This window comes from Mobula birostris, chromosome 6 (genome assembly GCF_030028105.1).
Source record: "Mobula birostris isolate sMobBir1 chromosome 6, sMobBir1.hap1, whole genome shotgun sequence".
In the NCBI taxonomy this organism is placed as follows: domain Eukaryota; kingdom Metazoa; phylum Chordata; class Chondrichthyes; order Myliobatiformes; family Myliobatidae; genus Mobula; species Mobula birostris.
The window spans coordinates 95,987,969-96,004,194 of NC_092375.1; the positions used below are offsets into that span (position 1 = coordinate 95,987,969).

The 16,226-nt window shown below is 44.2% G+C and overlaps 1 protein-coding gene across 4 annotated transcripts in view; it reads left to right on the forward strand.

Annotated features, from left to right (window-relative positions):
* Nucleotides 1-16,193, forward strand: part of adprhl1 (ADP-ribosylhydrolase like 1) — a 66,923-nt gene extending 50,730 nt beyond the window's left edge. Inside the window, exons 6-8 of one of the 4 annotated variants that reach the window (XR_011886376.1) lie at nucleotides 2,639-2,771; nucleotides 6,440-6,584; nucleotides 7,602-7,688. Coding sequence is in view for 3 of the 4 variants with exons in the window: in XM_072260899.1 (XP_072117000.1) it covers nucleotides 2,639-2,771; nucleotides 7,602-7,765 (297 nt within the window). In the remaining variant the exon portion in view is untranslated. Of the gene's footprint in view, nucleotides 1-2,638; nucleotides 2,772-6,439; nucleotides 6,585-7,601 lie in introns of all 4 variants that reach the window. The other 3 variants (XM_072260899.1, XM_072260898.1, XM_072260900.1) reach the window with 3 other exon arrangements.
* The last annotated feature ends 33 nt before the right edge of the window (nucleotides 16,194-16,226 follow it).

Here is a 16,226-nt window from a genome sequence, read left to right on the forward strand (position 1 = left end):
CAAAGGTGAGAGTGTGATTTTCCACTTACCAGCCCAAGACTGAGTTTAGTTGGAGGATTGGTCTGATAATCGTGTTGTTGCATGAACACAAGGAAGATGGAGGGATATGGACATTGTGTAGGTCAGAGGGGTTAGTGTTTGGGTATTTTTGATTTGCTTTTTAGGTGGTTCAGCACAGCATTGTGGTCCTGTGCTGTACTGTTCTAAACTTCTAAACAATTGAAATCTTGGCCATGTGAAAATAGGCATCCATTTCCTGTGTCTTCTCTCTGTACTGGTGTTCTGGGATTCTCTGTGGATTATCACCTTGTCGTGGTGGAGAAGCTTGTGTGGTCCTGTGATCCCAAGAGCGATACCCTCTGGAGCGATGCTCCTGGTAGGGTCAGTCATGGTGGTAAGGTCGAGGGTGAGGTCCCTGACAAAGAACAATCCAACCAAGACCTCAATGGTGAAACAGTCGGATGAAGTTACTTCGAACTCAACGGCTGTGAAGGTGGATGAAGGCTGCAACAAATCCATCAGCTCCAATCGTCGTGGTTTCCATTCCATTGGAATCAGTTGGTTGATTTGTGAAGTATTGTTTGCTTCTTGGAGTGCAACATCAAGCACACATTAAACAAACACACACGCAGGCGTCTTCGCTCTGTGGGCCACTTCTTCAGAACGAAGACCATCATCCTCGATCTTGATGGATAGCCACAACAACGGTGCTCTGGGATAATTTGGATACTCTGTGAGTGAAATCAGTTAGGACATGAACTCTAGGACACTTGGTGATTATAGCAATGCCCTGGATTGCTACAGTACCTTTACTCTAGGGTGGCTAGATGTTTTGGAGAATTTTTTTGTCTGGAGTGGTTCTTCCAGTTAAAATGGTGCTACTGAACATGTGCAACAGCTCTCTAGTAGTTCAAATAGCAAGGAATTTAACAAAGAAATCACTAAAAACATCTTTTCTGAGGTAAATTGTGTTAAATTATCGCCACAAACAGTGAAGGGCGAGCAATGGTGAAGCAAGTTCAGAGGACGAGCCGGGCTGATGTGTTGCAGAGTCGAGGTAGATGGAGTAAACGATTCCAAGAGGACTTCTGATGCCCATACAGCTGGCCTGGGAGTGAGGTTGGATCACTGTCTGCACAAAGCTGTTCTGAAGAGCTTGAGAGCGGCTTCGTGCTGGGTGATGAAATCTGGGCCTGGAGCATGTCGCTGGTCTAGTAAGTTGCAGTATTTACTAGCAAGTTGCGGTAGTTGGGTACTTGTGCGAGGTATGATCTGCTGTTCAGACCATTTAAATGGGGGCTTATATTGGAGGCGAGAGCTGATTTTGCTCACTCTCTGCAATGTTCACTGCTCTCTCCAGGCCACCAGAGCCTTTCATTGCAGTGGTTTCCAGGTACAATGCAAGGTACAGTCCATTACTTTGTTAATTTAAATGCTGGCCCAGATAGACTGAAAAGACAAGGTGTTGGGATCTGAGGTGAGAGCCGACATTGCTTGCTCTCCAGGATGGTCATCTCCATGGCGCTGAGTCTATGAAGACCGTCCCAGTTGTTGTGCTCTGTCCCCGCAAGTGTGATGAACTGATAAGTAAGGCTTTAGGCCTACTCTGGGCTGCTCTGAGGACTCAATTTGGCTCAGAATGTTGTTGTTTGCATGATTTGTGATTTTTTTCCCCCTTTCTCTTGCACATCGTGTGTAAGTCTTTTATTGTTTTTTTTTAATCGGGTTCTTTCGGGTTTCTCGCTTTGTGGCTACTGCGAGCAAGCAAACCTCAAGGTTGTATAATTTATACATTCTTCATTAATAAAAGTACTTGAATCTCTGAATAGTTTGGGAACTGCTTTGGACTAGTTTGAGATCAGTACTCCGGATTTATTTGAAAACTGAGCGAATTGGTTTGGGATCTTTGTTTTGATCAGAAAGATGCTATTGAATTGGAAAGAGAAAGAGTGCAGAAAAGATTTGTGAGTATGTTGCCAGGACTGTAGGGCCTGAGTTCCAGAGAGGGTTGGGCAAGCTCGGAGATCTGTTTATTGGAGCACAAGAGTCTGAAGGATATAAAACCGTGAAGGTAGAGTCAATGCACCTTGCCCCCGGGGTTGAGAAATCAAGAACGAGAGGGCATGAGTTTAAGCCAAGAGGGAGAAAATTAATAGGAACTTAAGATAACCATGTTTTTTTACACAGAGCAGTCTGTATGTGGGATGAAGTGCTAGAGGAGAGGTTCTTGGTGTCCATGGACCCTTTGCTTAAGGGTACCGGCCATTAGCAGAAAAAAAGGCCTGTGCCTGCAGAAGTGGTAAAGGCAAGATCATTAAGAACATTTATAAGACACTTGGACAAGTACATGGATTGGCAAGGTTTGGAAGGTTATGGGTCTATCTTGCATGGGTATCCTTGTTTGAATGGCCCAGTCGGGTCAAAGAGTCTGTTTCTAGGCCAGGAGACTCTCTGACTTACTGAGTCTAGATTTGGTTCTGCTTTGCACAAGTTTCTCCATCTTTAGTAGGTCAGGATTGGTTTAATTGTGTGTGATTGTGTGAAAATTAGGTCAGACAGATGTACTTGGAGGGGATGGACAATAATAAATTGTATAAAATATGAATGACTCACATGTTCTCAAATTAACTCGTCAAAGGTCTACAGGGAATGGAGCTCTGAGGGTGTAGGTGGACGAAGAGGTCATGATGCGCCAATGATCGCCTATGATGCCCTCCTCTCCGTTGACAACAACTGGACAGAACTATGTAACCATGCCATGTTCCATGGAGGTAAGAACATAGAACATAGAAACCTACAGCACATTACAGGCTGTTCGGCCCACAATGTTGTGCCAATCGTGTAACCTGCTCTAGAAACTGCCTAGAATTTCCCTACCGCATAGCCCTCTATTTTTCTAAGCTCCATGTACCTATCTAAGAGTCTCTTACAAAGACCCTATCGTATCCGTCTCTACCAGCATCGCTGGCAGTGCTTTCCATGCCCCACCACTGTAATGAAAGGCTCTGGTACCCTGAAGAGAGTAGTGAATATTGCGGAGAACGAGCAAAACCAGCTCTCGCCTCTGATCTAGGCCTACATTTAAATTGTCTAAACAGCAGATCTATTTAACTAATTTTGTGAGTTCTAAAACCAATTGGCTGCACCAGTGATGATTTTGTGTGTCATATTAAAGGGGCTGAATACTTATGCAATCAATAATTTTATGTTTTATATTTGTAATTCATTTAGATCACTTTGTAGAGATCTGTTTTCACTTTCAACAAAAGAAATTAAATCCACTGTGATTTAATGTTGTAAAAGAATAAATCATGAAAACATTGAGGGGGGGCAGTGAATGCTTTTTATAGGCACTGTATAGGAACAGAATTAGGCCCTTTCGCCCATCAAATCTGCTCCACCCTTTCATCATTTTTTCCTCTCAGCCCCAGTCTCCTGCCTTCTCCCCATATCCCTTCATGCCCTGACCAATCAAGAACCTATCAACCTTGGCCTTAAACATATATAAAGACTTGGCTTCCACAGCTGCCTGTGGCAAAGAATTCCTCAGATTCACCACCCTCAGGATAAAGAAATTCCTCCTTATCTCCGTTCTAAAAGGACATACTGTTTTAAAAAAAAGATCATTCCCTACTTTGTACATAGTTTTCTTCTGTTGAGCACGTGGCCTACTGGTTAAGGCATTCGTCTAGTTACCTCAAGGTCGCTAGTTCGAGCCTCAGCTGTGGCAGCATGTTTGTGCCCTTAAGCAAGGCACTTAATCACACATTGCTCTAGTGTCTGTGCGAGGAATGGCGCCCCACACAGACTTCCAATCTGAGCCTTGTAAGGCATGAAAATGCCCGACGCAGACCTCCCATGGTCTGAGTCGACGTTCCCCTCCCTTTCTTCTTTTGATTGTTCTTTCTTTCCTCTCCTTTCTATAAGTGTATACCTCAGATAAATATTGTGTGGAGATTTGTGACGAATATGACTATATGATATATATGTACAGTATCTGAAATACATCTTATGGAAATGTTTGTTTGATGATGAAAAAAAACTAAAAGGACATCCCTCTCTTCTGAGGCTGTGTCCTCTGGTCTTAGACTCTCCCACCATAGGAAGCATCCTGTCCGCATCCACTCCATCAAAGCCTTTCACTATTTGATAGGGTTCAATGAGGTCAGCCCTCATTCTTCTGAATTCCAGTGAAAATAGATCCAGAGTCATCAGAAGCCCTTCATATGACAAGCCATTCAATGCTGGAATCATTTTCATGAAACTCCTTCGAACCCTCTCCAGTTTGAGCACATCCTTTCTTAGATATGGGCCCAAAACTGCTCACAGTGCTCTAAGTGAGGCCTCATCAGTTCTTTATAAAGCCTCAACATTGCTTCCTTGCTTTTATATTCCAGTTCTCTTGAAATGAATGCTAACATCACATTTGCCTTCCTCACCACAGACTCAACCTGCAAATTAACCTCTAGGGAATCCTGCACAAAGACTCCCAAATCCTTTTGCAGCTCAGATTTTTAAATTTTTTCTCCATTTAGAAAATATACACCTCAGATTTTTGTATTTTCTCTCCATTTAGAAAATATTTGACCCTTTTATTTCTTCTGCCAAAGTGCAGGACCATACACCTCCCAACACTGTATTCTATCTGCCACTTCTTTGCCTAAGTCGTTCTGTAGCCTCTCTACTTCCTCAAAACTACCTGCCCCTCCACCTATCTTCATATAGTCTGCAAACTTTACAACAAAGCTATCAATTCTGTCATCCAAATCATTGACATATAACGTAAAAAGAATCGGTCCCAACACAGACCCCTGTGGAACACCACTAGTCACACTAGAGCCTTCCAGAAAAGGCTCTCTTTATTCCCACTCTTTGCCTCCTGCCAATCAGTCAGTGCCTTATCCATGCTAAAATCTTTCCTGTAACACCATGGGCTCGTGACTTTAGTGGCTGTGGTAATGTAATGGTTGTTTCTTTTTCAGCCTCTTTTGTATGTTATAGAGCCATACAGTCATCCATCACGAAACAGGACCATCAATAACATATCGTATTTCTCCACATTCTCCTCCCCCTGCCCCCAAATTCTACCACCCCCCTGCATATCGGTGGTAATTTACAGTGGGTAATTAACCAGCCCACCCCTGGGATGTAGAAGGAAACTAGAGCACCATGGGGAAACCCACGCTGTCACAAAAAACACATGCAAACTACACGCAGAAAGTACTCACACTGGAGGTAATGTTCAAACCTGGGTGTCTGGAGCCAAGAGGCAGCAGGACCACCCGCTGCAGCATGAGCACACCTGAGCCTCAGGTGTCTGCAAGATGTTCAGAGACACAAACGACTACAGATTCTGGAATTTGGAGCGGCAATCTGCAGGACAAGGTCTGTGGGAGGAAGGCAATTATCAGTCTTCAGGGTGAAATCTTGTGTTGGGAAGGAAATTATCAATGATTCGGGTTGAAACCCTGTACGAGGAGTCTGTACAGCATTAAAGTTGGATACACCCCAGGGCCTGATGGCATATGTCCCAGAATATCAAAAGAAGCAAGTGAGGAGGTTGCTGGCACTTTGACAAAGATCTTTGTGTCCTCATTAGCAACAGGCAAGGTGTTGAAGGACTGGGAAATAGCCAATATTGTTCCTTTGTTCAAGGAAGGGAGTAGGGATAATCCGGTTATTCACATAGAAGGAAGTTATTGTAGAGGATAGTGATAGATAGGATATATATACACTGGAACGACATGGCCTACTTAGGGTTGTTAGCATAGCTCTGTGCAGGACAGGACATGCTTTACAAATTTAATCAAGTTCTTTGAGCAGCTGACAAAGGGGCCTGATGAGGGCAAGTCACATTGTCTTCATGGACTTTACTAAAGCATTTGATAAGATCTGCATGATATGTTGATTCAGAAAATAAAGATGTATGGGATCCAGGATGAATTGCAAGTTTAGTTTCAGAACTGCTTTGCCTAGAGAAGGCAGAGAGTAGGGGTGGAAATACTGTTATTCTAACTTGTGGTGTTCTCCAAGGATCAGTGCTGGAACCTCTGTTGTTAGGGATATATACCAATGATTTGTGTAAAAGTGTAAAATCCGGGATTAGCAAATTTGCAATTTAGCAATTGGGGCAGTGGTTGACAGTGTAAAGAACTATCAAAGAATACAGATATATTTGGGCAGAGAAGTGGCAGATGGAGTTTAACCTGGGAAGCATGAGTTATAGAACTTTGGGAGGGCAAATAAAGGGAGAAAGTATACAATTAATGGTAGACCTCTTAATAGCATTGAGATACAGAGGGATCTGGGGTCCAGGCCCATAGTTCACTGATAAAGTGGTAAAGGAGACATATGGCAAGCTGCCTTCACTAGTGAGTGCTGAGTGTAAGAATAAAGAAGTCATGTTTAGTGATATAAAACTTTATGCATCCCATTACAGGAAGGACACAGGACCTCTGGAAAGGGTACAGAAGACGTTTACCAGGATACTGTCTTGATTAGAGGGTATGGGCTATGAAGAAAGCTTGGACAAAGTTGTACTGCTCTCTTTGGAACACTGGAAGTTGAGGGGAGATCTGATGGAGGTACTTAAAGTTATGAAAGGCATATAGTCACAAAGTAGACAATCATAGTATTGTCCCAAGGGTAGAAACATCAAACATTAGGCAACATGTTTTTAAGATTGGGAGGGGAGATTTTAAAGGAGATGTGAGTAGCAGTTTACTTTTATGTCTAATGAGTGGGAAGTGCCTGGGATGGTTTCTCACGATTACTAGTGCAAGCAGGCAGTTTGGTGGAGTTTAGGACAGGTCTTGGTCAAGGCTGGAGTCTGAGTTGGAGGTTGCACAATCAGCACTTGGAAGGTGTCCAAGGTCGTTGGAACCTGCATTGATGGCAGTGGAGTCTGAGTTCTGAATCTGCTTGGGATCGTTAGAACTATTGACGCTGTTGAGGTGCAGTTTAAGAAGCCTAGACACATGAATGTTAGGTGAATGGATGGATACGAGTGATGTACATGGGAAGGACATTCAGCATAAATTGGCACAATATTGCGGGCTGAATGGCCTGTCCAGTGCTGTACTATTCTTTGTTCTTTGTTCTGTTGTTTTTTTGCTCAATTGTCAATATGCATGCCATGGTAGGACGAATGTCTCACAAACTTTAGGGACCTGGGTTCAGTCCTGGCCTTGGATGCTGTCTGCGTGGAGTCTGCATGTTCTCCTTGTGACCGTGTGGGATTCACCCCGATGTCCTCGAACTAAGAGAAATTGGAAGTTAATTGGCCGCTGTAGATTTCCCGTGTGTAACTGGGTGGTGGGAGAACCAAGGGGAGGTTGAGGGGAATATGTGAGATTATTGTGGAGGGCTAAAGTGGAGTACAGAGTGGGACTGATCGTCTTGAGCTCCTGGAATCAGAATAGGTTCAATGACCGGTGTCACAGTAAGGACAATTCACATTATCGGCTCTTCCCAACCCCGCCCTATCCCAAAACAGCCTGTCCTCTGCAGAAGGCACGCATTAACTGCGAGTTGTATGCACAATGCCCACCCAGCAGGTCAAGAGCCAAAAACCTAACCAACTCGTTACTTCATGCCAACAGGTCTGGGTGGAGCCACGGGCTCAATCGCTGGCTGCCTCTACGGCCTGCTCTTCGGGATGGCGGACGTTCCCAAAGGACTGTACCTGAACCTGGAATTTAGAGAGAAACTGGAGGAACTTGCAGCCAAATTGCACAAAGCAGCGAATGAGGGTGAAGCAGTCTGACCAATCAAAGGGAATGGGGATAGGGGATAGGGACTAGTAGAAGAGAGATAATTAAAACTCTGCCATTACCTCCTCTCTCAGTTGATTTTATGCTCCACCTTCACCATCTCCCTCCAAATTCCATTGTCTTCAGCCCTTTGACACCTCCACACATCAACTCCCAGCCTCTGTCACTATTTCCGCTCTGCCCTCTACCAGCCGTGCCTCACAATTTTAGTTATTTCCAGAATCCTCCTTTCACTTACAAATCTGCTTTACTAATAATAAGTGCGACTTTAAAAATTAGAAAATTAGTTGATACAAGTGAGAAGCTGTAGCTTTAAGTGTGCCACCTTACAATGTGAAGGGTACGGCTACCAGAACCTCAGCAGCAGTGATGTGCTGTTTGGAAATCTTGCTGCATGCTCACTGATGTTTCAGCAAAGGGAAACACGAGAAAAACTGACCCAGCACATGTGCTTTATAACATAACACCGATTACGTGCACTGTGTGGTGGCCTATGTGCTTTAAACACTGCAGTGGCTGATTAACCTAACACTGCTTTATAGCTTCACAATATTCCCCGTTTCAATACACAGTACATACATTGTACACACTTTACCACTGCCAATTGTATTTTGCACCATAATGCTGTATACGTCTGAACTAAACAACAAACATTATTCTGAAGTGACCATAAGACATAGAAGCAAATCAGGCCATTCAGCCCATCAAATCCACACCACAATCAATCATGGCTGATATTTTATTTCTCTTTTCAACCCCATTCTCTTGCATTCTTTTCGAACCCTTAAGCCCTTTATCAGCCAAGAACCAAAATACCTCTGCCCTTGGTATACCCAGTGACTTGGCTTCCACAGCCCTCTGTGGCAATTAATTCCACATATCAGAATCATGTTTAATATCACTGGCCGATGTCATGAAATCTGCTGTTTTGCAGCAGTGGTATATAATAATAAAAACTGTGAATTACAGTCAGAAGTAAAAATTGTACATAAATTGAATAAGTCGTCAAAAAACAGTGAGGAAGTGTTCATGGGTTCAATATCCATTGAGAACTCTGATGGCAGATGGGAAGAAGCTGTTCCTGAAACTTAGAGTGTGTGTCTTCAGGCTCCTTCCCAATGGTAGCAATGAGAAGACAGCATGGCCTGGGTAAGGGGTCCTTAAGGATGGATGTTGCCTTTTTCAGGCATGGTTTTTGAAGATACCCTGGATGCTGGGGAAGCCAGTGCCCACAATGGAACTGAGTTTACAGCTTTCTGCGGCTTTTTCCAATTCTGTCCCACCACCCCCACCACCACCGGTTGGCGAAGCAGTCAGTCAGAATGCTCTCCATGGTACATCTATAGAAATTTGTGAGTGTCTTTGGTGTCATACCAAATCTCCTCAAACTCCTAATATAATCACTGTCAGGCCTTCTTTGTAACTGCATCTGTATGTGGGCCCAGGATCGATCCTGTGTGATCCAGCCTGCCACGAGGGACCTTGTCAAAGACAAGGGATCTATGTCTTCTGCCCTGCTCTATTGTGCCCCTCCCATTGAGACCCCTTCTCCGAACTCCCTTGCCTCTACTGCCAAACCTGTTCCACTTCCTTACCCTTCCTCCAACTCTTGAGGCCCTGCATCCCCCAGTCCCTCCACCATGCCCCCTGCTCTGACTTCCTTATGGAAATCTAAAGCAAAGGCAAGTGCTGGGAGCTCAGCAGGCCAGGTACACCTGCAGAAGGAGTAAGAGAGAATCAGGGTTGAAATTTCAGACTGATTGCCTTCTATCAGAACTGGGAAAAGTTAGAAATAAAATAAGTCTTTTATGAGCAGCCTGGAATGCTGCCACCTTTTCTCTCCACAAATGCTGATTTATCCAGCATTTCCAGCTTTAGTTCAACTGCCTACTGGACAGTGGATCAGGGCAGGACTTTCACAGTAAGTTGGTTTATTATTGTCACATACCAAGATACAGAGAAAAGCTTGTCTTGCATACCATCCATACAGATCACTGTATTGAGGGAGTACAAGGTAAAATGGTAACGGATTGCAGAACAAACTGTAAATGCAGAGCAGGTGAACAGCAAGGTGCAAGGTTCTGAGTCAAGTTTCCATCTAATCATACCAGGAAACCGTTCAATAGTGTTTTTGAGCCTGCTGGCACTCGCCCTCAGCCCTTTATATCTTCAGTCTGATGGGAGGGTGGAGGGGTCTTTGATTATGTTGACTGCCTTAGCGAGGCAGCAAGGAGGGCAGAGAGAGTCAGTGGAGGGGAGGCTGGCGTCTGTGATGCACTGAGCTGATCAGTAGGGTGCTGGGATCTGCTGGTGAAGAGAGGGACCTGAGAGTCCAGGAACACATTTACTGAAAGTAGCCAGGGTAATAAAAAGGCTTTTGGCATGCTGGCCTTCATCAGTCAGGGTACTGAGCACAAGAGCTGTGACAATAAGACACAGGAGCAGAATTAGGCCTTTTGGGTCGTCAAGTCTGCTTCACCATTTGATCATGGCTGACTTATTTTCTCTCTCAACCCCATTCTCATGCTTTTGCTCCATAACCTTTGATGCCCTTACTATCAACCTCCACTTTAAATATACCCAATGGCTTAGCCTGTACAGCCAAATGTGGCAATGAATTCTATAGATTCACCACCATCTGGCTAAGAAATTCCTACTTAGCCCTGTTCTGTAGAGAGGTCCTTGTATTTTGAGGCTGTGCCCTCTGGTCTTGGACACTCCCACTACTGGAAACATCCTCTACATAGTAACATCTTCTATGTTAAGTTTGGTATGATCCTTCCTCATTCTAAACTCCAGCAAGTACAGACCCAGAGCCATGAGATGTGCCTTATTTAAAGCACAAAGTAAAATTTATTATCAGAGTACATACACGTCACCACATAGAACCCTGAGATTCTTTTTCCTGCAGGCATACTCAGCAAATCTATACAACAGTAATTGTAAATAGGATCAATGAAAGAGCAAGAGCACAGAAGACAACAAACTGCAAGTGCAAATATAAGCAAATAGCAAGAAATAACAAGTGTGTGAAGAGCAAGAGCAAGAGGATAGGACATGAAAGAATAGGACCTATCAAGTGTGACAGTGGGAAAGTGTGTATGGAACTGGAGGAAACAGCATAATGAATACTCTCCTAATGTCTCCTCTCATCCTCCTTCTCTCCAAAGAGTAAAGCCCTAGCTCCCTTAATCTCTGATCATAATCTATACTCTTTAAACCAGGCAGCATCCTGGTAAATCTCCTCTGTACCCTTTCCAATGCTTCCTATAGTGAACCGACCAGAACTGGACACAGTACTCCAAGTGTGGCCAAACCAGAGTTTTATAGAGCTGCATCATTATACTTTATACTTTATAGTTTATTGTCGCCAAACAATTGGTACTAGAACGTACAATCATCACAGCGATATTTGATTCTGTGCTTCACACTCCCTGGATTACAAATATTAAATATTATAAATATTAAAAATAGTTAAAATTAGTAAATATTAAAAATTTAAATTATAAATCATAAATAGAAAATAGAAAAATGGGAAGTAAGGTAGTGCAAAAAAACCGAGAAGCAGGTCTGGATATTTGGAGGGTACGGCCCAGCTCCGGGTCAGGATCTGTTCAGCAGTCTTATCACAGTTGGAAAGAAGCTGTTCTCAAATCTGGCTGTATGAGTCTTCAAGCTCCTGAACCTTCTCCTGGAGGGAAGAGGGACAAAAAGTTTGTTGGCTGGGTGGGTCGTGTCCTTGATTATCCTGGCAGCACTGCTCCGATAGCGTGTGGTGTAAAGTGAGTCCACGGACGGAAGATTGGTTTGTGTGAAGTGCTGCGCTGTGTTCACGATCTTCTGCAGCTTCTTTCGGTCTTGGACAGGACAACTTCCATACCTGGTTGTGATGACCCTAGAAGAATGCTTTCTACTGTGCATCTATAAAAATTAGTGAGGGTTTTAGGGGACAGGCCAAATTTCTTTAGTTTTCTCAGGAAGTAAAGGTGCTGGTGGGCCTTCTTGGCAGTGAACTCTGCTTGGTTGGACCAAGTCAGGTCATTTGTGATATTGACACCAAGGAACTTAAAGCTTTTGACCTGTTCCACTTGCGCACCACCAATGTAAATTGGGTCGTGTGGTCCGCTACTCCTTCTGAAGTCAACAAACAATTCCCCCGTCTTGCTGACATTGAGGGATAGGTTATTGTCTTCACACCATGCCACCAGGTTCTTAATTTCCTCTCTGTACTCAAACTCATCATTACCCGAGATACGGCCTACAATTGTTGTGTCATCAGCAAACTTATATATTGAGTTTGATGGAAACTTGGCTACACAATCATGGGTGTACAGTGACTACAGCAGGGGGCTGAGTACACAGCCTTGTGGGGCACCGGTGCTCAGAGAGATTGTAGAGGAGAGCATGTCCCCTATTTTTACAGCCTGGGTCCTGTCTGTGAGGAAGTTGAAGATCCAGCTGCCGATCTGAGTGCTAAGGCCCAGGTTCCGGAGCTTAGGAATCAGTTTATTTGGAATGATGGTATTAAAGGCAGAGCTGTAGTCAATAAAAAAGAGCCTTACGTATGCTTCTCTATTCTCGCGACTCTTAAACTCTATCCCTCGACTTATGAAAGCTAATACCCCATAAGCTTTCTTAACTACCCTATCTACCTGTGAGACAACTTTCAAGGATCTGTGACATGTAACCCCAGATCTCTCTGCTCCTCCACACTACCAAGTATCCTGCCATTTACTTTGTACTCTGCCTTGGAGTTTGTCCTTCCAAAGTGTACCACCTCACACTTCTGTGGGTTGAACTCCATCTGCCACTTCTCAGCCCACGTCTGCATCCTATCAATGTCTCCCTGCAATCTTCGACAATCCTCTACACTATCTACGACACCACCAACCTTTGTGTCGTCTGCAAACTTGCCAACTACCCCCACATCCAGGTCATTAATAAAAATCACGAAAAGTAGAGGTCCCAGAACAGATCCTTGTGGGACACCACTAGTCACAACCCTCCAATCTGAATGTACTCCCTCCACCACGACCCTCTGCTTTCTGCAGGCAAGCCAATTCTGATTCCACCTGGCCTAACTTCCCTGGATCCCATGCCTTCTGACTTTCTGAATAAGCCTACTGTGTGGAACCTTGTCAAATGCCTTACTAAAATCCATATAGATCACATCCACTGCACTACCCTCATCTCTATGCCTGGTCACCTCCTCAAAGAACTCTATCAGGCTTGTTAGACATGATCTGCACGATTTTGTAGGATTTTCTGTTGAAAGGCATTGGTGTTCCCGTACTAGACCAAAATACAGCTAGTCAATACACTTTCCAACACATATATATAGAAGTTTGCCAAGGTTTTTGATGACATGCTGAATCTCCACAGACTCCTGAGGAAGTAGAGGCGCTGTTGTGCTTTCTTCGCAATTTATATGATGGTCCGTGAAAGGTCCTCTGAGATAATAACACCCAGGAATTTAAAGTTACTGACCCTCTCCACCTCTGACACTCTGATGAGGACTGGCTCATGGACCTCTGGTTTCCCTCTCCTGAAGTCTACAATAGTTCCTTAGTCTTGCTGACACTGAGTGAGAGGTTGTTATGACACCACTCAGCCGTATTTTCACTCTTCCTCATGAACGCTGATACATCACCACCTTTGATACGGCCCACAACAGTGGTGTCATCAGCGAACTTGTATCTGGTGTTGGAGCTGTACTTAGCCACACAGTCATAGGTGCAGAGTGAATGGAGCAGGGGGCTAAGCACACAGCCCTGTGGTGCTCCTATGCTGATGTTTTTGCAAATCTGAACTGACAGGGGTCTGCAAGTGAGAAATTCCAGGATCCAACAGCACAACCCTTTTATTCCTCGGATTATTCTCCTGAGCCCCCACCGGACACTCTCCAATGCCAGCACATTGTTTCTTACTTATGGGGCCTAACCCTGCTAATACTAGGTGTGGTCTGACCATTGTCTTATAAGGCCTCAGAATTATATCCTTGCTTTTATATTCTAGTCATCTCAAAAGTAATGTTTACATTACATTTGCCTTCCTTGCTACTGGCTCAGCCTGCAAGTTAACCATTAGACAACCCTGTACATGGACTCCCAAGTCACTCTACATCTCTGATTTCTGAACTTGCACACCATTTAGAAAATAATCTACACCTTTATTCCTTTTACCAAACTGCATAACCATACACTTCCCTATACTGTATTCTGTCTGCCACGTTTTGTCATTCTCCTAATCTGAACAAGTCCTTCTGTAGAAGTGGCAAGTAGCTTCCTCACGATACTTGCCACTCCACCTATCTTTGTATCATCTGTAAGCTTTGCCACAAAACTATCAATTCTGTCATGCAGATCACTAACATGACATTAACATGTAGTGAACCCAACCCTGACCCTTCCAGAAAGCTACTAGCCACTGGAAGCCAGCCAGAAACGGTCCCCTTCTGTCCATGTTACTATATGTCCTGTAATACCACATGCTCTTATCTTGTTTAGCAGCCTCATTTGCAGCACCTTGTCAAAGGCCTTCCAAAAATCCGAGTGAGAAAAACATGGACTCTCTCTTTGTCTATAAAGCCTATTACTTCCACAAATAATTTTAGTGGATTTATAAAGCAAGGTTTCCACTTAAGGAAACCATGCTGACTGGCCTATTTTAACACATGCCTCTAAGAACCCTGAAAGCTTATCCTTAATAATTGACTCCAGCATCTTGTCAACCACTGAGATCAGGCTAATTGGCCTATAATTTCCTGTCTTTTACCTCCTTCCCTTCTTAAAGAAAGGAGTGACAGTTGAGATTTTCCAGTCTTCTGGAGCCCTTACAGAATCTAGTGATTTTTAAATGATCATTACGAATGCCTCCACGTGGGCACGCGGCCAAGTGGTTAAGGCATTGGACTAGCTACCTGAAGGTCGTCAGTTCGAGCCCCAGCCGAGGGAACATGTTGTGTCCTTGAGCAAGGAACTTAATCACACAGTGCTCTGCGATGACACTGGTGCCAAACTGTATGGGTCCTAATGCCCTTCCCTTGAACAGCATTGGTGTCGTGGAGAGGGGAGACTTGCAGCATGGGCAACTGCTGGTCTTCCATACAACTTTGCCCAGGCCTGTGCCCTGGAGAGTGAAGACTTTCCAGGCGCAGATCCATGGTCTCACAAGACTAACGGATGTCTTTAATGACTCCACAGTCTTTTTGGCCATCTCTTTCAGAACCTTAGGGTTAAGTCCATCTGGTCCAGGTAATTTAACTACCCTCACACCTTTCAGCTTCCAAGTACCTTTTCCTCAAAAATAGTGACTACACTCACTTCTGCCCCCTGACACTCTCTTGAAGTTCTGGCATGCTACTGGTGTCTTCCAAAGTGAAGACTGACACAAATTAATTATTCAGTTCATCCACAACACAAGAGATTCTGTTGATGCTGGAAATCTCAAGCAACAAACGCAATATCTTCTTTGAGCTCAACCAGCCCTGCTGAATTCCTTCAGGATTCAATTTGTTTGCTATTTCTTTGTTCTCCATTACTGCCCGAGTGGATGTTGGGGAGGCCACACTTGGAGAATTGTGTATGGCTTTAGTCATCCTGTCAAATGAATGTCACTAAGCTGAAAACTATACAAAGAAGATTTAGAATGCCTTCACCAGGACTCAAATCTACTGAGTTATTGGAAGAGATTGCACAGGCTAGCACTTTATTTCTTGGAACGTTGGAGACTGAGGGGTGATTTTAGAGAAATATGTAATATAAGGGACATGTTTGGGAGGAGAAGAAGGCAACACAATGCAGCTCGCAACAGCCACTCTGGTGGTGATGTCTGTTATTTGTCAGGTAGGGTGCCGTGCACAATCCTGATTTGATGGAGACAGATGTGAGCGCACGGAGGAACATCTGGAGAAACTTCTGAAATGCCTGCTTCGCTGCTGCTGCTACTGTGTGGTCCAGAATCTCCGGAGGAGAAGGCCCCGAGTCCTCGGCTTTGCTTGTTGCTTGGTGACCGGGGCGGGAATGAAGCGCTCAGCAGAGGATGGTGCTCAGAGAGGCTGTGTCGGAGGGGCTGGTCGGAGGCTCAAAGTTTTCGGACGGACTCAGAGTCCGCTGCGGTCGGGTGCTTCCAATGGTGCTGCATCGGCAAGTTGTCGGCGCTTGGAGGTTTATGGCAGGGAGAGTTTCTCCCTTCTGCCGCCTGCGTGAGATGATGAGTCTATCGGGACTTTGAGACTTTTTTTTTACCTTGCCCATGGTCTACTCTTTATCAAATTATGGTATTGTTTTGCACTGTTGTAACTATATGTTATAATTATGTGGTTTTGTTAGATTTAGTCTTGGTTTGTCCTGTTTTTGTTGTGATATCATTCTGGAGGAACATTGTATCATTTTTTAATGCATGCATTTCTAAATGACAATAAATGAGGACTGAGTGTCCTCATTATTTAATCTA